This window comes from Alligator mississippiensis, chromosome 16, assembly GCF_030867095.1.
Source record: "Alligator mississippiensis isolate rAllMis1 chromosome 16, rAllMis1, whole genome shotgun sequence".
NCBI lineage: Eukaryota > Metazoa > Chordata > Crocodylia > Alligatoridae > Alligator > Alligator mississippiensis.
The window spans coordinates 4,762,661-4,789,332 of record NC_081839.1 but is presented as its reverse complement, the minus strand read 5'-3'; the positions used below and the strand labels follow the sequence as shown (position 1 = coordinate 4,789,332).

Here is a 26,672-nt window from a genome sequence, read left to right as displayed (position 1 = left end):
TGGTAATGCATATTCCTGAACTGTCCCTAATTAGTGTGGCAGGGCACATCTTTGAAGTATGGCACTTTGACCATGAGTGACTCATGAAAAAAACTATCTGTGCTGCCACAGGGATGGCTGCCATCTTTTCATTCCTTGATTGCATGGGGTTTTAAGGTGGTGGATCGCATTTCCCCACCCACCCTTTCACCTGTGTGGCAATGCAGCTTACAGGAGACGGGAAGCGTATGGAAAGCAGAATCCAGACTCAATGTGGGACTACCGTCTCCATCAGCAGAGGCAATCTAGAGTACCCGTGGCATAGCAGCGTGGGAACTTCGAAATGTTGTGGTTTGCAGCTGCTCGGAAGTAGTGACCTACTAAAATTGCATACTTTCTGAGAGCAAGAATTACAAGTAATAGTTTTCTTTCATCAAACTGTGCATCTGACACAGCAGTGGAGAGAATGAAACATGTCCCTACTGGTCGATGGCCTAAGATAGCCAACAGGTGGTGATTTATAAAGCACTCATAAGGAAGTCTGTTGATTTTTTTTCAGCCCCTGTAATGGAATAAGAACACCAGGAAGGAGCAGAGTTGGTATTTCATTGGATTCCCATTTCCAGCACTGCGGAGAGGATTTTGCCAGCAATCTCCCCTTCAGTGCTAGGGCTCTTTGGCTTGGACACACAGCTCAGGATCCTAGTGAGGTGGAATTGTTCAATACTGTAATTCTTTTTGCTCTGCACAACGAACCACGTGTGCCTGGGGTAGGTTTAAGGCTAAAGCCATGAACGCTGCCTGGATAGCAGGCAGCTGGCATAGTCCTTCAGGGCTGAACCCCATGTGCCTGGGATAGTTTTAAGGCTAAAGCCATGAAAGCTGCCTGGGTAGAAAGCAGCTGGCATAATCCTTCAGGGCTGGGGAAGGTGTACAGTAGCTTTACTCTTTCTTCAGGTAAAGTAGCAGGAGAAATTTCTGGTGCAAGGTAAGCGAAGCATACGAGCTTTTAAAATTTTGCCCAGCATGAAACACTGCTCCGTGCAGCCTGCGATGCAGTTTCCTAAGCAAGCGTGGTCTTTCAGACTGGCAAAGTGGGGTAAATCTGACCCTCCTTCGCTACCCCGCGGTTCTTCTCCCTCCCCTGTCTAACACCGTAGGCCACCTATCTAACACCACCCTGCTCGGAGCAGTGTGCATCGAGCATTACAGAAGCAAGGAGAGAGGAAACGTGCCTCGCAGCCAAGGACCAGGGGGAGTCCTTGGAAGTCTTTGTCTAATTGTTTTGTTTATGAAATTCTGCGGAGGGTTTCCAGTGGGTTTCCTAATGAACTGGTTTGTTGTCGAGACGTACTGCAATGCTAATAATTACACTAGAAACAGGGGGTCAAGGCTCATCTTCCTTCCCACAAGTTGGCAACAGCCAGCCAGTAAACACACAAGCTACTCGTTTGCAGCTCGTATTTTCATTTGTATTTTTTCAAACGTTAACTCATTCATCTGAGAATCACCTGTCCTCTCCTGCCGCTTACGGGACTTGGCTGCTGTTGAAAACTTGCCCATCTAGATGGGCATTGCTGCAGGGAATTGGATGAAGTTGGGCTTAATGTGGGAGTAAGGGAAAAGGAAGCATAGTTTGGGGGGCACTTTACCATGGGGAGTAGTAACGAGGGTTCAAATAACGTGCTTGAATCAGGTCAGGAAGGCAAGCAGCCAGGTGAGGGTGCCGAGGAGCGTCTTACTTTGCATTTCTCAGTATAGCCAAAACCTCCTGCCCTTCCTTGAGCGCTCCCATTTTGGAGGGAGCTGATCCCTGCAGTGGCAGCTACACCAGTAAGGTACTGTTTTTCTCCTTACAAATGAGTTACTGAGTAGGATTGTCTCAGCCTCCTTGAAAGCAGCCATTTTGCTTGCAAAGCAATTTTTATGACCCCCATATAATGGAAAATCCAATATTTAGTAGCTTCAAGTCAAGGCTTCTGTCCTGTTTTTAGCACTGGATAAACAATTGGAGGAGCTTCAGCTTTGAGTGTGTGCATTTTTCTTGTATTTAAGCATGAAGGGAAGTTAGGTTTTTTGTGTGTGTGTGGTTTTTTTTTTTTTCCCTTGGATGATCTTACATGTTGCTGGTGGTTGACTTCAGCTAAGCAAAACCTTCCACCTGGAAGCCCAGAAGTGCCAATTTTAATGTATCACCTTTGCTCTTGCATTTATGCGGGGAGATGCGTTCCTTCACATAAACTGCTCATGTAGTAGGGAATAGATTGGGTTCACTTTTCCGTTAATAGCTGGCAAGCTTTTTGTGATGGAGAGAATCAGCCTTCCTAGTGTGATAAAATGAGGCTCCTGTATCATTTTTTATTACTTTTTATAAAAACAAGTCATCTTACTTAATCCTCTGTAAAAGGAGAGAAATTACTAATGGTCATAAAAGAATATTTGACATATCCGGAGGACACTATAAAATGTTGGTGAGACTTCAAGTAAGCATTATCTATCTTTTACCATTCGTGAGAGATTGGGGAGGAAGAGGGAACTGGGGAGAGGAGGTCTTTAGCTAGATTAAACTGTCTGCTGCTTACATTTTCTGAGACTGTGATAGTGAAATGACTTCCCCTGTTAGGGGAAGGACCGAGTCCTTCCACCTAGGAAACATGTTTTACTGTGGCGTGTGCATTTTCAGCGGGCACTTATGGAGGGGCTTCTATACCAGTACTAAATGGAGCAGGTTTGCTGGGCTGGGTGAAGCTGCAGGCTCAGCATGAGGATGTGATGTCTGTTTTCTTAGTCTCTATTCTAACGAGCTCTGCCTTCATTTTGCAGCAGGCTAGCTGGAGTCCTGTGTTCTGCGTAGCTGGAGAAAATGGATCTTGTTTTCAGGTTACTGGGTATAGCTGCTTATAGTTTCATAGATGTTAGCGGCTGGAAGGGACCTTACTAGCTGGGCATTGCTGCAGGGAATCAGCACCCCCTGCCTGCACTTGGGCAGGAAAGGCTGCTGGGATCAGATGACCCCCAGCAAGGCGAGCGTCAAGATGCTTTTTGAAGATCGCCAGGGTGGGTGACTGTACAGAGTTTTTTTGCAGATGATTTTCTTCTGCCATGCTTGCATCCTCCAAAAGCTGTCTTCTGATAACCCTGTTGCCTCTGGATAGTGAAGCCAGCAGTTTCTGAGAAGAGGGATGAGGGAAACATTAGAAGGAGATTTCTTTTGGATTTGGTGGACCCCTTAAGGCCCTGTTGGCCTATGACAGGGGTGGCTCTTTAAATGTTCAGGCCCTAATGTTGCATTATGTCCTGCTTCACAGATCCTGGGAGTTTGGGAAGCGCTGTGTGCTTCCTGTGGGTACCAGCCCTGCGTTCTTTCCAGAGCAAGGGCAGGGGGAGATGGAGCACATGCTGCATTGAACATGGGTAGTGTAAGCCTTAGGATTTCAGCACCGGGCCAGTGAAGGATTCACGGGGTGAAGCTGTAGTACTGAGCTGTCATCATTTTCTTTTTCAGAAGTCAGCTGGTTGCTGCTTTGGGTCTCGGAGTCTCTGAAACTGGAGGCAAACAGCAAACCCTAGACCACTTCTTCATTTTCCTGAGAACTTGCCAGCGGGTCCTGGGAGACCCGGGTTATGAATATTCTGCTCTTTGATCTGTCATTTTCCCGGCATGCATGGTGACAGCCACGCTGCTCCCCGGCAGTTTGGCATGGCAATCTGGGCACCAAATGAGGGAGGAAGAGGGGGAAAGACACAAAGATGCTTGATTAGATCCCAGAGTCCCTTAACTCCACACTTGTAAATTCCTTCATCTGTCACGTTGACGTGATGAGTGTACAGCTTTCGTGTTACCGTTTAGTCACAGCCCATGTGCTTGGTGACCTTGTCACTTTTCAGCCCTTTTTCAGCCACTTTTCTTTAGGTCTGCAGCTGGGATGAATTTTTCTAATAGCATAGAGAAAGAAACCTGCAATAAGGATTTCTTGGTTGTGTTTTTGCAGCATTTCAGTATAGTGCAAGTTGGGGGAAGAAATGTAAAGGGCAGCATGGACTGTTGTGCTGTGAAGATTGGGGTTAGACCTCAGAGCGCCCGCATCATCAGTGCTTTGCGTTTCTTAATTTTAGGGTTGTGACTGGTTCAGTTTTGCGCCATGCTCTGGCTGTGTGCAGGCTATTTTCTCCCATATTTGTATTTTATAATTTTCAAGTTGCACCATAAATAGTAGTAAGAACTATTACCTGTGTGACACACGGGTGTTGCATGTTACCCCTTCGCTGTCCCTGGGCAGCTACCATGGTGCTCCGATGTTGGTGACCTAGCCAAGCAAGCATGGTGCCTCTTGCCTGCCCTGGCCCATCCAGCAGTCTGAATAGAGCACGGCAGAGCAGAGGATCAGTTTAATTTATGGCGCTGCCTGATCTGCACTTCATGGAGCAGTTTTTCTGTGCGCAAAGGAAAAAGAAAAGCTGAACATTGAGGGGATGGATCTGGTTGGAGAGGGCTGCTTGGAGTGTGACTCGATGCTGTGGCACATCCTTGCAAGGCACAACCGAAGGGAATATTTCCATCACTCTCACTGGCATGGTAAGGAGAGGGTATCTATATTGCTTCATCGTACACAGTGTGGCTTGGATGGGTGCAACCTATGTGATCTCAGCTCCTTGCATGAGAGCGACAGCGCTCTTCTGTTCGTGGAGATGTGCGATCCGATTCCTTATCCAGGTTCACGTCTATTTGGGCTCCAAACCCCTTTTCTCCTTTCACTCAGCCTCAAGGCTTTCTGCATGCCCAGTTCCAAGTGAACATCCTGAAAGGGTTGGGCTCCTTGATTCATCACCAGCTTGTAAGCCGAAGAGGTCTGGTTCTCCCTAATGTTGTTGCCAAATGGTCTTGTTTTATACTTGAATGAATCATAATGGGGAATAACTCTAGGGCAGAATCAATGCTGCTGCAGCATGGGAAGCCTGGAGGGCTCCAGTTACCCCTTCATTCCATCTCTTAGCATTTTACATAGAAACTGGAACACGGCAGGGCCCTGGGGTTCAGTCGGCACTTGAGGGAACCTTTCGGACTTCTTTTTCTGTCTCTTTGCCCTTCCTTCCCGTAATGTGGTCCTTCCCTGTCCATTAGAAACCAGCAGCACGGTTCACCTCCCTTTGAGAGAGCTTTCTGTCCCCATGTGCAGGGACGGCAGAGGAAAGAGAAATGGAAGTGTGCACGTGCCTGCGTGTTCAGCCTTCAGAAATTCTAGCATTTGTAGCTACGATTAGGTCCTTGGAAATATTTGTAGAAAGTTAGTGATTGAAAGGTGTGGAGATGGGGAGAATATTTTGGAAGGAGACACAAGGAGAGCTGAGGGATGTGCTTTGTGTCCCTTTCCAGTGGAAAAAGCAGCTCGATGCACTTTAAACCCAGTCTCCTGCTCCTCTGCGCTCCATTATCTTTCCCCCATCCTCGTAGGTGCATGGAGAATACCTGCTTTAAGCAGGATTGTGGAGGCTCTGCCGGAGAGAAGGGGGTGGGGAAAAAACCATTTGGCCATTGCAGGAACACGGATGTGGCACAATTGCGGCAGCTGAGGAAATATCGCTGCACAGGCTGGAAGAAGCCCCAGAGGAGAGCGGCTACATGTGAATTATTTATGCTCGCTAGTGTGAAAGCAATAAAATAAAATTAAAATTGAAATATAAACATACATCACGTTAGATCTGCGCGGAGAGAGAGAGAGGTGCCCGGCTGCTGCAGACTGAGCGTTGCAGGGGATTGGGGAGGTGAAGCCAGGGAGACTGCAGCCTGCAGTGTCACTTCCCGGAATAACAATTGATGTAAATTGGACCTGAATAGCCCAGGCTGTGGGTTCTTGGCAATCCTTGCATGCAGTCATTGGGGGCCTCCAGCCCTGCCTTGCGGGAATGGGCTAGCATTCCTAGTTTGGATCTTCATTTCTGCATTCATAACACTTGACCCTCCCCTCGGTGTACACACGGGGCACAGAAGAGGAAATGTTCCTTGCATTATGCAGCTACTGTCTGGATTGACCCTTTGGCCTCCTCCCCCTTTGCAATCTCCCGGACCCACTGGGCGATCTGCTCTGCAGGGTGCATCTTTGTGTTCCCCCTCGCAGGAGCGCACGGGTGCTTTTTTAATTACTTACGGAAAAGCAATTGAAAAGCCGCTCGATACAAATCCCTTAAGCCACTATTGATGGAGACGCTGGGGAAAGCTGCTGCCCAGCCAGGATCCTGAAACATGGGCACCATCTGTGATCCTGCAGCTCCTTGGCCAAATTGCATTCCGAGCCTTTCTTTCTTGCACTATTTTTCATTAAATGAATTGAGTTTGCTGGAAATCGCCTGGCCATAAATATTCCCTCCCGCTCAGCACAGTCAGGTTATTACTGCTCCCCAAGTTGGTGCTTCGTTGCAGAGCAGAAGGTGGCCTGCACTCCTCGTGAAATGGAGATCTGGGGTGGGAGGGGGGGAAAAAAGTCCCCTGTTGGGGGAACTGGGGCAGCAGGGAGCTCTGCAGAGAGCCTCCTCTCTCAGCTGCTTTGCATTCAGGGCCATAAATATTTTAATGCTGCTAGTTACAAATGAGAGAGGGAAGAGGCAAAGCAGTGCCACACACGGTTTAATTCCTTGCATTTGTGCTGAGAAAAGGACAGAAATGTAATCGGATGGCTTGCAAAGGGTAGGGGGGAAGGTGTTGGGAGGAAGGTTAAGTGTTTTTAAAAGCCTCGTCCTGGAAATGTTCCAATTACATCATCCTCGGACTACAGAGGAGTGGAAATCCAGCAGGAGAGCAAAGCAGAGCGAGAGCCTTATGCTTGTTGGAGGGCCCAGCTAGAAGGGCGCCAGGCAATTCCACGTACCAGAACAGAAGAAAATGCTGTTTCCTCGGGGTGACAAATCTGGATGCTGCTGATGAGTTAGAGGCACATGTGGCCCGGTACTTCTGTGCTGGGAGAGAGGACTCTGTAAGGGGTGCGATGGGCTGGGAGTCCAGTCAAGAGACTGGATGCAAACATATTCGTAGGTGGACCCATAGCTGCAACGCCAAGGTGTATATGTTGCCATTGCAGCCATGGATCCACCTAAGAATATGTTCATATCCAGCCTCTTGCAGAGCTGGATGCAGAAATGAATGTGGATGTTTCCCACTGTCCATTTGAATTCTGGTTTGCTAGTCCAGCAAAGTGATGCAAGTTTTCCCTGGTTTAGTGGTGCTTCCTGTAGACCCACGCATAATTGTAGCTGTTTAGCCTCTTCCTTGCTTCCCATGACCTCTCCTTCCACCTGGCATCCTCTGCAGTTCCACTTCTGAAGCTGCAAACACAAAGATCGTTATTTGGTGCTGTAGACCTGGTGCGCGTTTAGTCACTGGAGGCAGTGGAAGGACATCACTGGGCTTTTGTTTCTGGCATTAATGTTTTATGCTTTAACCATTACGCCCGCAGCTCTAAAAGTTTTTTGTGACAGCCATTTAGGAGCAATAAATCATGTTTAAGTGTCCTCTCTGCTGTTTAAATTTATTTTCTCAACAAGCTAATAAATTAGACTCCTTCATTGCAGTGTAATCAAACTCCATGCCGAAAAAATAGCAGTCGGATTTTTGCCCTGCAGGCAAGTTGGCTAATGGCTCTCCTTGATACACGTCTGTATTTTTTTATCCCGGTCTCTTTTTGTACGGGCACAGCTGGATGGGTGACCCCATTGCCAAGCAGGCCAGTCGGCTCTTAGCTGCATCCAGAGCGGGTCGGTGCAAAGCTGGTTTTCTGCCTGATTACCCCCTGGCCCCCAGCTCCTTTTAGGTAGCCAGTTTACTTCTGGTAATGGAAACAGCTGAACCCTGTGTGCCAGCAGTGAACAGGGTTGGCATTTTGGGTGCTTTACACTTGATGGATTTGCAGAAAAAATAATACCCAGCATCTTGATTTAAGATGCTGAGGATTAGCTGCTGTGCTCTAGCATTAGATTAGCTTTGTGTCTTTTTGAGGCCTTTCATTCCAGAAGTGTAACGAATCATTTGTCCTCCGTGGCAGCAAGCGCACCAGGGAACCAGTTAATGGCAATCTAGAACCTTTCACCTCCAGGCTTTCAGTGCAGCCCCTTTCCGAAGCGACCAAAATCGTTACCCCCTAATGACTAGTGTTCACAATCTATTACAGCAGAGAGAGCTGTCTGGCACCTCAGTTGCCAATAGTTGGCAGTCTTGTCGGTAGGCTCAGAGGAAAGGCAAAATTAAATGTAGAGATCGGATCTCAGCAGCCCGTTTCAGGATCTTCCAGGCCGGATATGGGAGGGGCAGGCAGAGCAGTGTCGGATGCTGGCATGGTCCCTGCTTCTGCTGGTCTTCAAGGAGAGATGAAATACTTGGCTCTTAGAAACTCGGAGGCTGTCCGTCTTGACATTTTTCAACCAGTTGACGTAGGCACGGGCAGGTGAACATACCTGATACTATTATAGGAGTTAATGAAGTCGATATGTACAGTGTTATAGGTGTTTAAGTTCCCCATGGGAAGGGGAAGCCTGTTGGACAAGAAGGAGTAAATTGCTCCTGTCTGCCTGTAACACCTGACTGACCCTAGTATCTGGACCTCTTTTGCAGTGCACTTGCCGCAAAGACATGGTGAAGATTTCCATGGACGTCTTTGTGAGGGTTCTGCAACCAGAACGTTACGACTTGTGGAAACAAGGGAAAGACATCGCTGTCTTGGATCACATGAAACCCACGGCTCTGACCAGTCCAGAGCTAGACGCCTGGAATGAGACAAAGTCTGAGCTGAAATCTAAACTGCTCCGTAGGTAAGGCGAGCCTGCTATCAGTCAGGTACTTATATGCATCTTAACTAGAATATTTTGGGCTGCTTTTGTTGTCTGAAAGAGAGCTACCAGCTCCAGAGTGCCCGAGAAGGTGCTGTATAGCCTTAATATTGCAGGCTCTTGTGGGCTTGGGATTTCATAGGTATGTCTCTAGCTGAAAAACTACATACATGGGCTCTAAACTTTGAGGCCCAGCCGGTGGTCTTTCCTTCTATTAGTGCTGCATTGATTATCATGATAGAAGGACCCTGAAGCAAGTGCCTAAAGGTCAGGGCATGTATCCCACGCAGAGCTTTTTTGACATTTGATGACTTAGGGTTTTATGTTCCCAGGGAGGAGTTTTACAGATAAAGGAGAAGGGCGGACACTCCTCTAACAACCCAGACCACAGTATCTAGTCTCCAGATATACCCAATGCCTGGCATCTTAGAGGAGTACATATTAAATCCATAATGTATTTGGTCCAGTGTGCAGTGGTAAACTTAACCTGTCAACAGTGGTGAGTAAAAGCATAGGCAGATGCAGATGTGCAGTCCAAGACAGATCTGCGATGGCACAGAAGCACTGTTCTGAGTGTTGCTCTCCCAAATGACAAAACTTGCAAGGAAAAGTGCTTATCTTTCAAGTTAGGATCCAGATATTAAACCTTATAAGCTCAGGAGCCAAAACCTTGCAGTAGCTCGGACTTTATTTTACCTTGTATATTTTGGTTGCGTAAAATGCTCACGTTCTTCTTTGCCCTTCAAGTGTTATAGAGAAATGTTTCCCATGTAGCTAGGAACTTTATGCCCCCAACTTCTCCCATCCTGAAAATCAAAATTTCATACAGTAGGCATTATAGCTTCACCTGCCAGGGAACAGGAAAAGGAAAGACTGTTGGTCACATAGGGCATTTTTACACATGCTCCAGAGTGGGAGTCGGGGTGGGGGTGCTTTAATTAGACTGGCTCCGAGAGCCACTGATTAAAGTGCCTGCAATGTCTTGTGTATCAGCATCCCCGTGCTTTAACATGGCAGCTGGGGCGCTTCAACTAAAGCTCATTAAACAAAGTACAGGGGTTCTGCTGGAGGCGCGCTAATTAGCATGCTCCAACAGACTTGATTAATTGAGTCATCTCTAATGCACTGTAATTACAACGCATCAGAGCAGCCTCTCTGCACATGTGCAGGCACCTGCAGAGTGCTTCTACCTTGGCTCCTTTCCTCTTCCTCCAGCCTTTTTTTCTTCTTTTGAGAGTATGGAGTTGTCACTCAGCCTTTTCTACTTTTATAGCTCACTGGGTTTCTCTATTTGAGATGAAAGAAAAAGAGATAGTGGAGAGAGAAAACCTCCTTAAAAGAATTACAGAGAACTGTTTTGACCCTGTGAATGTTTCAGATTTCCAAATCACATGTGGCTGAGTCCCTTCTCCTCCCCCCTGCCCCATTAGGTCACTGTACCCTCTTCTTTAGGGTGCAGTGAAAATGAAGGTGGTGCTAAATCTCTGATGTAGCCAGCATTGGAAGAGCTGGATGCCTTCAGATCCTGAAATTGCAATTCTGGGCTTAAAGTACGATTGCTGGACCTTGGGGCTGCAGGGTCCTATAGAGTTATTTCTGATGAACTCCACGCCTGGCTGCTTATAATCCAGAATGACGCTGCCTAGCTCTTTCATTTTTTTTAGCAGAGTGCCTTTGTTCTCATTTCCCTTAAGTGACACAGGAACAAGACACAGAATGAGCGTGCCCACACATAATTATCAGAAACAGTTCCTTGTGCAGCGTTTATCTTGGCTCCCCAGGGTCCTTGAGCCCCTGGGAGGACAAGCGTTCTCTCATCGTCTTTGGATGTTTCTTAGGCAATTTCTCAGGCAAAGGGTTTCATCCAGTAGCAGGTACCATGCTCGTAGAGCACAGGCCCAGCCCAGCAGGCTTGCTGCCGAGCTCTCACTGGCACGCTGACTACCGCGCTTCCCTCGTAGCTGCTGTGTTTGTGTAGGTCAGGGGTCGGCAACCCCTGGGACGCGTGGCAAACATGGCATGCGAGGCCATTTTTCTTGGCATGCATTGGGGCCGGAGAGGCAGCAGCTGTTTGCAGCCTCCTGGCTCTAGGTAGCTGCTGCCAGCCAGGAACCTGGGCTGCTCCCAGCAGGCAGCTGGGATCAGCCCAACAGGCGCAGTGCTGGCACTTGCTGCATGGGGGGCAAGGGTCATAAGCAGGGGCAGCAGGGCTGGGGGCAAGGGGCACAAGCAGGGCATCCTGCCATGTATCCCCTGCCCTCATTTTGTTTTTCTGGCATGCCGGCACTCCGGCATCTTGCAGGGTAGGCACCGTGGGGTTTTTCAGCACTCCAGCCAAAAAACGTTGCCTACCCCGGTGTAGGTGCTTGTATTGCAGCACTACGGAGAGCTCTCAGCAGCTGTCCCATCACTTTCCATGCTTTTTGCTCCTCTCCCCTCCTTTTGGCTGGCTCTTCTGGGGCTATAAGAAGATGTCACTGTTGTTGTTGCTCCAGTTGTGCTGCAGTGCGTCCCATAATGAAGATTGGCATGTCCACATATCACCTTTCAAAGTGGGTTTAAAGAGTAGGGTCCTAGCGGGGTAAGCTGACAGTCAGCTGATTGTTGGCCCTGGCTGGCAGGGGCCAAAAATCAGCTGATTGTCAAAATCCTGTGCCCGGCAGCTCTGGTTGGGCTGCCAGGGTATGAGAGGATTAAATGCTCCCTGTAGTGGAGGAAAGCCAACGAGCTTCCTCCCTTGGGGACTTAAACCCTGCTGGGAGCCTCTGATTCTCTTCACCTTTGCCAGCGTTACACGCATGGTTTTCAGAAATCCCTGGGATCTGGGGACCCTGGGATCTGGGAGTGTCTCTCCAATCCCAGGGTCTGTGTGCGCCAGGGATTTCTTAAAAAAAAAAGGTGCAGTGGAGCTGAGGCTGACAATCAGTTGATTGATGGGTGAGTCGGGACCTTTTAAAATCCATGTGTTTGGCCCAGCTGGGCTGCACACATGGTATTTATACGTCCCCGGCACGCTGGGACCATCCTCCATTGCCAAAGAATGTCCTTGATAAGTGAGTCTGTTAAATGGTCATGGCTTCTCAGCTCGTAACCATCAACATGGAGGCGCAAAGCTGCCCTTTGAGGCTGTGTTCATATCACCTCTCTGTATGGCATTCCTCTAGGTCAGTGGCTTTTCAACCCCCCTGGGGGTCCACAGACTATGTCGAAGGGGTCTGTGAAAGATGACTACGATCAATCAAAAGAACGTGAATACCCACATTTGCCATTCAAAGGGGTTCTCGTGTCCATTTGAAATTTCCAAAGTGGTCTGCACCTCCCATTCAGAATTTTTTAGGGGTCCACAAATGAATAAAGATTGAAAACCACTGCACTATGTGAACACCAGTATGGAGACTTACTGCCTAGTGCTTGGGCCAGAGTGCCTAGGAAGCAGGCTCTCAGAGAGGTGGGGGTCTTTCAGGTTGCCGTCTTTTAGCGGGACATAGGGTAGAGCAGAGAATTTCCAAGAAAGATTTCCTTGACTTTGTCGTTCTTTTGTCATGGCTATCTTCTCTCTCCTTACCTGTCAGAGAAGATGGGGTCAGGTCAGGTTGAGGCTTTTTTCTCTTCAGTAGCCATTGGACCCAGCAATTTGAATTTTAAACTTCCATGTCCTTGGTTCCTTTATGGCCTAGTTTGGTCAGAGTATCCTGATCCAGGCTTCCATTTTCAGAAAGAAGCACTGCATCAGTTGGGGCATCCTGCAGGATGGTCGGGATCAGCTTCTGGTTAAAGGTCCCTCTTGAAGGGAAGTGGCCAGTTACCCGCTTCCATTGCACATGCTTAAAAAGTCACACGCTCTGTTGCTCTCCTGTATGCTGAGCCCACTGCACACACTAGGCAGCTCGCACTCCTCTGCCTTCCTGCTCCCTCTCCAGCCACTCTCCCAGTTCCTGTGTATTCCCAGAGACTCCATGCAGTGTCACCGAGTACCTCTTCCCCCGGCAGTCCAGCATACCTGGGTGGTAGGGAAAGACAAGTGGAGGAATATCACTGAGTTGAATGAAAGTCTTCACTTTGAGTGGCTATTAGAGGCATGTGTTTCTCTCTAGCTTTGATTTCTCTCCTCCTTCCCCCCCACCAAATAAGTGTTGGATGTCAAGCCTGCTCAGGTGGCTTTTGTAAATCCCACTAAGTGCCTGTCTGCATCTTTGGGCTCCAAAAATACCCTTGTAAATCTGGCTTTTTTATCCCTGAAGGTTTTACAGTGGTCATGTAGACTTGCCTTCCTAACTGGGCAGCTTCTACTTGTAGGGCTTCGTGGTGTACTGTGAAGAGGCCTGGAACATTTCTGTGTAGCCTGGGCCTTGTTATCTGGGTTGTGCTGCTGGAAATCGGGGTTTAAAAGCTTCTAAAACAATCCTTGCTTGGATTAAAGACTTGGTCAGCATGTCTTGTAATCAGGCGAATAAATCTCTCCTGTCTGTCTGAACCTCTAGAGTTGGTGCTGCCACCTGAGCAGAGACAATATACGTGCCAGTTTGATAAATGCAAGGCCAAAATTTGGCAGCTGTGGGCTCCACCTCTTGGTACATTTATTGTACTATAAAGTGTCTCATTCTTGTGGTTATGAAAATACCCTGAAAACATGAACTGAATATAAACCTGATGTGCTGAAGTCTGCATGAGTCTATAGATAGCTAACACAATGGTTCTCTAAGGGCCAAGTTACCCCCGCTCATCTCAATTGGGCATTAATTCGGAGACCTGAAGACAGCCGTTTACATTTCATTTTCAGCTAGCATATGGCTGATTTTAGCAGAAACGTCCAGCGAATGCGCTTACCCCACAATCCCAAGCTACCCCTTGTTCCTCTTCAGAAGCCACAATAACAGCGCTTGGCTTCCTTTACTGCACTATATATTTTTCATATTTATTTTGGGAAAAACTTCTGTTGTAAATGAGAAAGGCCTAGAACAGGGGTGGGCGATTATTTCAGCTGGAGGGCCACTTAAGGAGTTTTGGTGGGTTGTCAAGGGCTGCAAGGGTAGCCCTGCCCCTTGACAGGTGCCCCGCCCCCTGGTCACCATCTTGTGACCGGGAGTCCCACCCCCTGACCTTTGCCACTGGAAGTCTCTCCTTTTGCCCCTTCTTTGGTGGGGGGTGGGGTGCTGCTTGTGTATTGTGTGTGATGGGGTAGGGAGTGTATGTGGCGGGGTGTGGGGTGAGTATGTGGTATGTGTCTGGGTGTATGTGTGGGTGTGGTTGAGGTGTGGGTGTGTGGGACTGTTGGGGGGGGTGTGTGTGGCTATGGTGGGGGGTGGGAGGTGTGGTTGGGGTGTGGGACAGTGTTGGATGTATGTGTGGATGTGGTGGCAGGGTGGGGTGTGTGTGGGGGTGTGAGGTGTGTGTGGTTATGGTGGGGGGTGGGTGGGGTGTGTGTGTGTGTGTGTGTGTGGTTGAGGTTTGGGGAATGTGTGGGTGTGGTGGGGTGGGGGTGAATGTGGGGGTTGTAGGTGGGGTGTGGGACAGTGAAGGGTGGGGTGTGATTAGGGTTTGCGTGGGTTGGGTGTGTGCATATGGGGGGCTGCCCCCCCTTGCTTTTCCCCTCCCTACCTGCCCCCCCTTACCTGTTCATTGTGCCATGGCTAAGCCCAGCCCCTCCACAGGTGGTGGGGAGCAGGAGGAGGATCAGCACTGCCTGCCTGGCTTGCAGCACAGGGAAAGCAGCTGCTCCCAGCAGGCAGCAAGAGAAGCCCTGGCGAGGGGGACGACACACACCCTTGGCCTGGCACCCTTGGTCTCTGTCTTGCACATGCCCAGCAGGGCTGCACCAAGCTCACGCTGGCTCCTACTGCTGCTCCTGCCCCACCTGCCTGTCCCATGCCTGCCTGGTGAGGCTTTGTGAGCAGTGGAGTCCCATGTCCCCTCCCCTGCTCAGCCATGCATGAGTGGGACCAGAGTGAGCTGCAGGCAGAGCCCCACTCCCCTCAATGCTGCAGCTTCCCCTCCCTACCTGCTGCCCTGAGCGCTGCAGCAGGGACAGGAGGAGGAGTTGCTGAAGACCAAGGCAGCCCAGCAGTTCCCTGGACAATGGCAGCAGCAGCACTGCCTGGAAGCTGTGCCTGCTAGCCAGGGCTGGTGCCCTCCAGGGGGGGGAGGCTGGTAGCACAGCACGCACTGCTCCCGGCGGGCATGGGTGCAACTCAGCCCCATGCAGAGTGCAGGAGTGGAGCCAGGTCCAGTTAATTGGCGGGTGCCTACCTGCAGGCCAGATCCAAGGAGTTGATGGGTTGGATTCGGCCTGCAGGCCATATTTTGCCCACCCCGGTCTAGAATGTTCATTTTATAAAATCCTGGAACCCTGGTCTTGAGTTTTAGATTGAACATGCTTGCGACTGTACAGGCCCTTGGGTTTATGTAGGGGTCACTGTATGGTTCTTGCCTTATACTACTACCTACTAGGTAGATCTGCCTTTGTTTATAAAGCAGCTCTTTGCCATTTAAAGTCTCTATTTAGGGCATTGGGAAATTTTCCAATTCAAAATTTTCCAGAAAACTCACGTCTCTGACTCCAGCCCAAACTGCACTGGAGTTTTCTTTCATCACACTGGGTGCATCCAGAGGAGACGCTGCGGCGCATTTGCAGTGAGCTACTGCATGGTAGCTCGTTGCTGGTGCACAGTAGCATTGCCAGGCACTAACTGTGACGTGATGCTACTGTGCAGTAGTGATGAGCTACTGCACAGTGGTTCATTCTTACTGTGCCATGTAATTGGGGAAAAACCACGCGGCGACAGTTCTGTGGTTACTGTGCAGTCATTTAGTACTTGCTCGTGTAAGTACTACGTAACTGCGCAGTCTCCTGCTCGTGTAGATGCAGCCATTAATTGCACATGTCGATGCACCCGCTGCGAGGGAAGAGTACATAGCAATAATTGTGGTTTGTAGTTCTCCCTTTTCTCTCATCTTCCCTTCATTTATAAGTATCATTGCTTTCTTTTGTATTACAGTGATTTGAACGAAGAACCTGCCTATATAAATCTTGTGTGCTATACAGTCTTTTTAACTGGACACGGGGTGTTCTAATGTTTGCCATATTGCAATCTTGTTTTGTAGGATAGGAGAGGAAGAAGAGGACAGCAAGCACAATTACCGGTACGTAACTTCCCCTCCCTCGTTTTGCCTGAAAATTTTTTTTTCCCTTTTCCAGATTTTTCCTACAGAGAAAGGATTCACACTGCAGTAGTTACAGAGGGAGGCTGGACTGCTGATCTCTTCAGTAACAGACTGCTGGACTGTCCAGCACCTACCCCCAGCAGCTCTGATAACAGGCAGAAGCTCGGAGACTGCAACATAAATCCTAGAGAGATGGAATTGGTCTGACCTCTTTGAGAGATGCTTGAACCCTACCTGCTTGCTCTTCACTTTCCCACCTAATCTCTTCTCATAATAGAAAGTGTCTAGCTGTTTCTTGCACACTGTTCTCAGGCACCCTGGTGATCTGGTGATGAGCATAGTATAAATACCCATATAATCAGATTCGAGCCTCAATTAGATCACATTCTCTTTGCGTTCACTTCTCTGAAGGAGAAATAGGGTGACCTGAATTCCAGGCACATTCCTAATTTCCTGATGTCGAATGTCCCCTGTTTTTTAAATCCTTGTCCCTAGTATGGGAACAGCTTCTCATTTCACTCTGTCAAATCCCTTCATAATTTTGACTATCCCTGTCCGGTCATTTAATGCTGACATGTCTGGACTTAACTGGGCTCGTTGTGATTTTGGATTTTAGGTGGTTGTCAGCATCAACTTTATTTGCCACACTGGATTTATATTCAGGATTCACTTCAAAATGGCCTACAACTGTGAAGATCTTTCAACAACCTGTGCAAGAAAGCAATCCTACACTCCTAGGAGCGTGATTACCGTTGTTCAGTTTTGCCTGCTCTGCCTGCTATTTCACTAGCACAGTAATAGGAATAATCTGATCAAAATTAAGTCTGTTTTATTGGAAGACAATTTTCCTGTTCAGCTTTCTGATTTTTGCCCTCTAGTTACAGCAGAGGGCCAATTTCCCAAATCCTATGAGTGACTTCTTCTCTTTTTGTCCCAGTGACCGTATGTCATTTATCCCTGCACGCTAATTGTTGTTTTCTGCTCTTAACAGTAACTCTTCTCCTACTCCCTTATACTTGTGGGTAAATAGCTATATTAAATATAAAGACATTTTTCTGGCTTATTTCCATCTCTTGTTTTAACAATACCATTCTTATCCTTGCAAACCTATGTCTTGAATTCTGCGTTTGACTCATGTCTTCTCCTAGTGGCATGGAGGATATCCAGGCATGGGATTTGTGAGGCCGCCTTTGTTTAACCTTCACTTGATTTCTTACCGGTATTAATTTCTGTCTGTGTCGGGCGAAAGGCTTTCTGGGAGCCAAATGTCTCTCATACTAATTCTCCTTCTTATATGTGCAGCTGATGTGCTGAATAAACCTAGGCTAGTGAAGATGCTGCCGAGATGTGGTATTTGCATAATGGTTAATTGATTGTGGCTAAAGCTAATTGGTCAACAGAGCGGGTTGCCAATAAACAGCTGCCGCATTCCAAAAAGTTTAATTGGATTAGAAGGTTTTATAAATGGGCTGCCAATAGATGAAGCAAACAGGTTCTGGAAAGAGAACCATTTCTCCCTCCGTCATGCTTGCTTTAAGAAGAAAAATCTTTATAAAGACGAAATTGAATTGCAATAGAAGTTTCAGTTTGCCCACGTGGAAGGTAAGCCTGGGCTGTTTTTCTGCCCCTCTCTTCTGCTTTTCCTTTGCAACACTTGCTCCAAATGCACAGGCTGATTTTGTTCCCCTCTCATCTAGGTGATGGAGCTTTTCCACAGGTGGCCTTATTTCAGTTGAAATTTTAATAGTCTGTTGGCGGTGTTAATTTTCAACGAATCCCAGTAGGCCTATAACATTCTTAAAACTGGAATGAGGAGTTAGGCTGACTTTGCATACCTGAGGCCAACTTCAGTAGGGCACTTGAGGAGTGCTTTAAAACTGCAGACCTGGTAAACATGCCTGATATCTTAAATCTGGGTATTACAGCACCTCGGGAAGAAAGAGGTTGCACGTGTTGATACGAACTTATAGCTTACAGGTTGGCAACCCCTGGCATATGTGCCAGAGCACGGCACTCAAGGCCATTTCGCTTGGCACGCCGCAGCCGGCTGGGGCTTTGGGCAGCTACTGCTGGCCACAGAGCCCGGGCTGCTCGCAGCAGGCAACTGGGAGGCTGCAAACCCTGCTGCATGCAGCCGGCGCTTTGTGGCAGGCAGCAGCTGTCCAGAGCCTGGGCTGGCTGTGGCGGGCAGCTGGGAGGCTGCAAACAACCACGCCAGAGTCTGGAAACCGATTGGGCTCAGCGGCAGTGGCTGCATGTGCGTCTCCAGGTGGGCAGCAGGAAAGGGACCGAGACAGCGCTGTCCCACACCCCTTCCTGGCCATGCACCCCGAGGCATGGACCCGGTGCAGCTGCTTGCCTGCCACAGCTGGCCCGAGCTCTGGGCAGCTTCAGCAGGCAGGCTCCAAACAGCTGCACCAGTTTCCAGAGCCCCAGCACTGGCTCTGTGGGGGCGGTGGATGCACTTGTGCCTCTGTGCACAGCGGGGAAGGGGCCGGACCAGTGCAACCCCAGCCCCTCTCCTGTCATCCACCTGCAGGCATGCATGCACCCGCCACCAGGAATGAGGATTGGGTCCCACACAGCTCCCCTGCTGTCTGCCTCTGGCACGCCAAGTCAAGGCATGGGTTAAGGTTGGGGTGTGTTTGGCACTCCAGCCAAAAAGGTTGCCGACCTGGTATAGCTCTTCGTTAGCAGAGCTCCACATTGTCATCAGTACCTTGACGTAGCTTTGCCTCATTTACGCACCTCATTTTCCTACGTGCCATAACATGTAGGTCTGTTATGTTAGAGCTGAAGGCAGGGAGCGGCGTCTCTCACTGCCTCCTCCATGGATAGGAAGATCCTAAAATACTGCTTGATTTCAGAGCTGTTCTTCCTGAAATAATTTCAGTCTTTCTTCCCCTGCAAGCTTCAGAAAAGGCAGTAGGATCTGGGTCTCCTAGAGGGCAGGGGTTCAATTCTGGCCTGTGCCCGCCTCACCAACCTGCAGCAGGTTACTTACCCTCTGTTTCCTGTGCCTGAGGATTAGGGATGACATTTGCTTTCCAAGAGAGTCGGTTACTTCGTGTCCTGGTAGCATATGAAGGTGTAAAACCCCTTGTGAACGCACAGTGCGGTTTTCTCTCTTGAGAAGCTTATTGCTTAGCAGCGAAGTCCCTTTGTTAATCTTGACTATTGTAAAAGGCCTGTCTGCTCGTCTGCTGGAGTCTACTCTGCTCAGTGCTTCCTAGATTATTCCAGAATTGCCCTGAAGCAGGTTTCAGGCTGTTGAACACGTATACATTCCTTGGTTCGATGGCCTCAGTTAGCCACATTCTCCATATGTTTACAGCTCTTGGAATTAAATAATTCTGCCTGAGCACTCTGACTTCCCTCGCCAGGCTGAGGTTTATCTTGTTCGGTTTGTGTTTGTCCAAAACTCTTCGTGATTTTAACTACTTCTGTTAGGCCACTTTGCATTCTGTTCTAAAACACGAAGCGGTGGTGCCTTTTTGAGGTTTTCATTTACCAAATCCTTAATTTTTAAAGCATCTGCTTCTGCAAGACATTTGGACTCATAGGAAGCTTGCCTTAACTTAATAAGGCAGTATAGATCAACTCTGCCCATGGCCTTGGCCAAAAGCCTTGATTCCACTTGACAGGGAGTCAGCCCATTTCTCATGTTGCAATCATGCCCAAGCAAGGGAGCATCATCTCCTCTTTCTGCTACCATGGATCCATGTACTTGTAGCTCTAGAAATGCAGCTTCACCTGTTGGGTGCTCCCTCTCCTTCCTGCTGCGATCCCTTCAGCTTCAGAACGATTGCGGCACTGGAGAGGTTCCCTTGCACCTCTTACAAGTTTAAACCTTTGTGCTCTGCTTGTGGATAACAGGAGTAAAGTATTTCCTTTATTTAAAATAGCCTCCAACACTGGATCTTACTCTAGTTTCTTTACCGACTACAGGAAGTTTAAAGAGAAGCTGTGTTTGCTTGCCTTGCTTCTGAAAAGGTGGTGCATCTTTAGGACCTTGGTGGGGAGAAAAGCTGATGCTTCTCAGTTCAGCTGCGTGTGCCTGCTAATGAATGGCTTGCAGGTGTGAAGTAAACATCTATACTTAGGGCAACCATATGGTTAGAGTCTAGCAATTATAAATTACCATGCTTGTGAATTAACTTTTCTTCTCTATTAATCATTCATTATTTTGCAGGTCGTTGGGTTCTCCCCCCCCCCTTGGTTTGTTGCTTCATTAAGGGGTCTGTTAACTTCATTCTACTCCAGATCTAATTAGGAGCTGAGTTTCTAGATGGGTGCGGAGGGTGCGAAGCTGGATTCCAGCTCTCTGGGAGTCTGGGGCAGAGAAGTGGTAGAGGATGGCATGGCATTCCCTCGTTATGCTGTGGTAGATGTAATGGCACAGAATGTGGACACCATATGGAAGTTGCTGCTTTCCAAAAAAAAAATCGCTGCATGCTAAAAACGAGGATGAAAGTTGCAGTTTTCTGAATCCGTCTCTGCTGATAAAGGGTTTCATTTACCCTGGACCCGGAGTTCAGATATTTACTTGACCATGGCATTTTTAAAACTAGATTAAAATGCACAAGTGGCTCCTAACATGGAAGGGCTCCCTCGCTTCAGTGGATCTCCCTTGCCATCATCCTGGGTGCTGCTCTCTGTAGTTTTCTCACTTTGGATTTGATCAGTGTTGTTCAAAATCACAGTCATTAAGGGTGGTGTTTTGCTACGTCTCGAGTGTCAATATGACACTAACACCTGCCCTTCTTATTAGTCTTTGGGTCACTCTTTGTCTTACTGAATTATGTTACGGTGACATTATCTGCTCAGAAAGGCACAGGCTACCTGTATTGACTAGTGAATGGCCTAAGCCAAAAATGTGGCAGCACTTGATGGTGCCCGAGAGCTGGAACACGCTCCTTGGCAGAGTATCAGACTTCTCTGGAGTGGCCGAGGCACCTAGAAAGGGAAGGAGGAGAGGGTAGCATGTTTTTGCCTGCTTCTATCAAAGGTTTGCATAGCACAGGCAGTTTGTGTTAGCATTGGTGCACATCTTTGTGCAGACCTCAGAGAGAACTAAACTTCTAATATTCTTTCCTGGATGTTGGGAATGAATCTTAGATGGTCTGCATCTTGCTTGCCCGTCTCCTCTAAGATGTCTATTCTGCCTCTCTAATGGTGTAGGACATTGCTAGGTAGCTTTTGTTCTTTCTCCCAAGTTGGTCCTTGATTTCAATGTTGAGTTCTTTTAGGATGTGTGATTGGTTTTAAAAACTCAGGGCTGTTCCTTAGTGGAGATCCTTACTCTGCCCTTCCAGGTCTCACAGGAAAAGAAGCCAACCCAGAAGGCATAAAACGGAGGATCAGAAGTCCCTCGGAGAAGTGATGGCTATCGAGACTGTCTTGGATGAGGTGAAAGTAAAAGAGGAGCTGAAAAGAGGGCCAGACCTAGATGAAGAGGAAAAAAGCAAAGCAACGGAAGGGGGAGAAGGTGAGGACCTTGCTTGCTGCTGACAGATCACTTAAACAGAGAAATGGGGCAAGCGGCGTCTCCAGAACGTATTTGTAAATAACTTGTCGAGTGGTGTTTATTCCCGCGGAAAGGTCGGTGGACTCTTTCCCAATATTAAACCTGTACTTACTGAAATACGCCATCATTTACAGCCACGATTGATTTTTTTTTTTTTTTCCTCCCCCTCTCTTTAAGAATTCAGGCCAAATAGCTTTCTGTGCAGGGCTTGGAAGTTTTGCCAGAGCTATTACAGTTTTGTAAAAATATACATTACGGGAGGAATATTTTTTTTAAATATTTCATAAAGGAATGAATAAATACATTTGCTGTGCCCTTCTCTGGGAACGGCATGCCTTGTATATTCCCACGGGCAGCAGATCTCTCCCCTCTCCCTCCTTCTCTGCATAAAGCTATCTTTTGCGTATGTGAAGTTTTCGCTTGCTGTTCAAATAGGAGTAGAAATTTGACTGAAGCCGTCCCCCCCAGTCGTTCTGCTGGAGGAGAGACTTCAGATTTGGCTTGGAGTGCTTGAACTAGCACAAGTCTGTGGCAGCCCCACTGTGCGTGTATAATTTATTGTGTGTGCACAAATCTAGCACGGGTCCTGCACTTCACTTAAAGAGAGGAGGTTTCTAAGTGGCGTATGGATCGGGAGTTAACGTGGGACTGTTTCTTAAATCCACTGTTGAATTATGGTCTGACCTTCAGCAGATCACACAACACCTCTCCGCTTGTTCGTGCGGCTTTGGCCTGGCCATGGTACTTATTAACCTTCTAGGACGAGTCTGAGTAGAGTTTGCAAAGCGCTTTGAGTGTTAGATGAAAGGCACCATGCGAAGAGCGAAGTATAAAAGAGGCTTGTTGTAGATCAGGGCACGTCCTGGTTTGTGACGGGTATGTTGTAGTTTCTCTCCAGGTATGACACAACATATTTTGGTACGTGCTGCTGAAGAACCAAGCCTTTGTCACCACGCAGAGATCTGTAGCTCTTCCCAGTAGAGAGGCTCTGTGATGTCACTAGGATGCTCTGCCTCTTAGCACTGTATTGAAGATTGTAATTCTTGCTTCCTATGCCTTTTTTTTGCACTATATACAGTGCAGAGAATAACCTGCACATCGATACCTTCCCTTTGAGGCATTCCAAACCATTGGTTCATTAATATTCATATCCTATTATACCCCTTTGTTCCCAAATTGTCTGGGGGAAACCGAGGCAGGCAAAGTTTAAAGGTCGTGGCACATAAGGTCATACCGTGTGCGTCTTTGGAACATAACCCAGTTTCCCGACTCAGTCCAGCGATCTATCAACTAGACAACGTGCCTTCCGCCTTCAAGGGGGATGAGGATATGTAGATTATTGGCATATGGAGAAGGAACAGCACAGGAGAACAGTTACTTGCTATCACTCCATCTTGAAAGTGCCAGCAGTGCATTAAACTGTACACTCTCAGCTCGTGTATGAGTTTAACAGTTACTGCTGTAATAAATGGTCTGAAAATGCTGATATCTCCTGGGAGGCAAGAGATAAGTGGCAGGGACAGATCTGAGATCCTTAGACTGGAAGAGGGGAGAAAAGAATAGCTTTGTTCTAGCTGAACAGATTTTAAATCACACACTTAGTCCTGATGTGGAAAACTGCTTAACTGGTAGCAGAGAAGGGACAAACCCATTTTCAGCACCATTGCAGAAAGTGCGACGAGCGGCTGTATGGTGTTCAGTGCAGTTCTGCGAGCCCCACTGCTGATAAGGCCCATCAGGAATGGGCTGTTTTCTCCGGGCAGCATGGAAAAGCTAGGCAGAAGTGGTTTTGGTTGTCTCCTCGCAGGCCGAGGCAGAATCTGCATTCTTTTCCTCAAGCTATTTATGGCTTTCTACTAACCGCTTTTTAGTTTGCAAGTCTGCAGATAGCACCTGGCAGCATATCTCCGGGTTGCACGTTATCTTCCCTCCTCCTTCCCCCTCTCCTTTCATTTTACCTTGGGTGTCACCTTTCCTTAAAAAGGGTTTTCCACTTATCCCAGAAAAGAAGACCAAAGGGTGCTGCTGGGAGGAGGAAGAGCGGGATCCTTCCAAAATCACTGGCAGCTTTCAAGAATTAAGTCTGTTCCATGTTGTTGATTTGGACTTGCTGAATATTAATGACTGAAGCTTTAAGGGCTTCTCACCAGATACTTTACAGCGTTTTCTTTTTTTGCCTTTTCTGACTAAGCTTTGTGTTCATAATTTAGCATGCCAGTATTAATGCGGTGAGAATTTCTTAGCAGGTTGCCTTGGGACTAGAAATTTCCAGGGAGAGCCTTCCAGCTCTGCTCCTCTCTGAACAGCGTGAATGCAACCCATGTAGCAATGAGTGCTCCTTGTAATGGCCGTGTGTGTGTTTTGTATCTTGTACCACTTTAAATGCAGCCGCTACAGACCCGGTTGTGTGTTGCAGTTGAATTCACGCCTGTGAACCATCTCGTCTTGTGCCTTTTTGGGATACGGTGCCAGGAAAGGAGATCTGAGGAGTAGGGCTCATTCGCCTAGGGCCAGCACCGTACTACGGGGGTAATGGGATGACATTCAGACGGTGAAAATATACGATGAATATTAAGAAAAGTGTTGTGACAGTAGAATTATTCACGTGTCTCTTAGATTGTAGCATAGCGTTTCCTGTGGATGGGGAAAAGCCCTAGTGCTTGAAATGCATGAGATGCATTGGACCAGCTGCTAGAAACCCACTCCAGAGAGCTGTGCCATTTTAGGGGCTGGGGGTGCTCCGGAGCTGGACCTGCTAGGTTTCTCCCAGCTTCGATTTCTCTTCTGCATCCATGATCACTCTGCTGCTAGATTAACAGGTCTGTTTTATAATCCCTTACTTTCTAAACCATCGACAATACAAATTATTCAACTGAAGTTTGCTTAATTGCTGCTGTTAATTTCTATCCCTTATCTTCTCTGCGTGTGCTGACACTTGAGCCTGTAGCTTTTCTTTAGCAACAGGTGAAATCTCTGTTCTCTGTGAGCAGTGGTTTTAAAGCTGGATGTTTAAAGTTACTCCGCTTCTACATAAGCGGTTTTTCCAGAGGTACTGGCCATCTGCAGCCTCCGTGAAAATTGATGTATAGTTGCAAACTGCCCCCACCCCAGACAATCTCCGTATATAAAGCCAAAACCATCTCTTCATTTCTAAACTATTTTCTATAGATATTTGTCATGCTGTTCAGATCAGCAGTAAATAGCTGCCTGTGGTCCTGCTAACCTGCCATACAGGGTAAGCTTATTTAATAAAGAGTAAGGCGCTTCTCTACATGTCTAGGCAATCACGATGGCCAGACTTCTCCTTCAGATCTGTCCTCACCGTTTCCCTGGAGCCCGGCTTTGTATGTCTATCACGTTTTACAGATATACCTGTAAAGTAGATCTTTCATCATCGAAGCACTTAAACTTTTAAACAAGTCTTGGCTACCAGCTGCTGTCAAATTAGCCCATTTAGAAGTCAATAAAGCCAGTGAATGGCGTTTGCTTTGCTGTTTGGGTAGAGAGCTCGCCGAGTGTGTAGAGAGTAAATATGATCTGTTGTTGTGTGACTGGGGAGAAATCCAATTTGACTTTCATTCAATATGTTTGTTTCTCCAAGGAAATTCAATATTCCTGTCTGTGCGATACTGCAAACCAGTTTACCCCAAGTGCGGCTTACACAAATGCGACAGTAACTATTTGGGCCAGCCTTATTGCCATTTTTTTTTTGTTATAAATTAGTATGAATAAGACCCTCCGATCGCACTTCTGGGAACTGTCCAGATTCAGCTCTTCCCCCCAACAACACTTCTGCAGGGATTCTAGCACTTCATCTTACTCGGGGTATAATCACTTTTACCGAGTATCGCATTATGTCGTCGTAGGTGATCTGATTTTCTGCAGTGCGTGGAGCCTGGCCTATAAGATTTGCCAGGCCTTAGTGGCAGATGGAGCTGGGGTGTAGTGGAGCGACACTGTCCGTCTGTCTCCTTCTGCATCATCAGCCCTCCCGCCCCCTCCTCTCTCCCCATCTTATTAGTGGACAGAGTGACCTTTTGCAGTAGAGCCATCCAATCACCGCATCTATAGGTGGAAAAACAATCTCTTATCAAACGAATTGAGGGCTGGCATCTGTCTGTGGTACATCTATTATTTACTTTCCTTTGAGTGGACTGATAACTTTATTCATGAAGTGGGGGAAGGGGTGGGCATAGGGAACATAATTCACTGCCAATGCAATAAGGGAAACAGGCAAGGCGTCTCCCATCCTGACCCAGCGATGCTTACTCAAGGGCCCGCAGGAATTTTAATCATGATGGCTGGGGGACGTTCTGAAATCAAATTGGCCCGGTTATTTTACGGGGTTATATTAGGAGGGCTGGTAGGGAGAGAGGAGAAAAGGTCTTTCTGTTTTATGGGTGATTCCCATCTCAATAAAAAAAATACTGGGGCATTCATCTGCCCAAGAAGTTTGCGTGCTGTCACCACTGTGCAAGAGAGATGTGACAGTATGCAGATAAAATGAATGGTGGTGAGCCGGGAGGGGGAAGGACAGGTGAAAGCAAGCGATGGAAACTCGCATCACAGTCGCCAATACCGAGATGGTGCCTATAATAGACTTGGTTCAATGCTGCGGTTGATTCATGTTTGAAAGGCCACTTTCTAAAGACCTTGCAGTAGATGCTATTCGGTAGAAAGCGATTTAGAAGGTTTGGTTCAATTCTTCATTTCCCAGGGTTGTTGACTGCATTGGATATCCAGTAACACTTGCGCACAGCAGTGCTTGGATGTGGGGGGAGCAGTAAATGAAGGTGGCTTGAGGGGTAAGGGTATAAAACGGGATATAGAGATCTTCTGAATACAGATTGGGCTCCTCGTTTCAGTGTGCCAGTGCAGCACTGTGTGTTCGCCTCTAGAGTTGTGACCCTGTCATTAAGGAAGTGGTCTAGACTTGCGTTTGACTTGATTGTGTGATTTTAAGAGCAAACAGGCATGTTTCCCAGGTAGATTTTCTTAAGGTGCAAAGAAGTGAGTTGAAATGCTCAGATGTAAGAATTGAAATGTATGGGGAGGACTTCTTAGGGGGTACATTGGCTTTTCCTAACTATTGCTATCCTCGCTGAATAGTAAAGCAAATGAGAAGCCCTTTGCCATTGCCTAGGAGAAGATGCGATGACCTCCTTAATCTTCTGGTCAAGTGCTGTAACTC

The 26,672-nt window shown here is 47.7% G+C and overlaps 1 protein-coding gene across 2 annotated transcripts in view; it reads left to right on the top strand.

Annotated features, from left to right (window-relative positions):
* Window positions 1-26,672, top strand: part of KDM4B (lysine demethylase 4B) — a 147,028-nt gene that overhangs the window by 86,381 nt on the left and 33,975 nt on the right. For both annotated transcript variants that reach the window (XM_014604920.3, XM_014604922.3), the window contains exons 10-12: window positions 8,579-8,775; window positions 15,895-15,933; window positions 21,270-21,442. In XM_014604920.3, coding sequence (XP_014460406.1) covers window positions 8,579-8,775; window positions 15,895-15,933; window positions 21,270-21,442 — 409 coding nt within the window. The remainder of the gene's footprint in view (window positions 1-8,578; window positions 8,776-15,894; window positions 15,934-21,269; window positions 21,443-26,672) is intronic.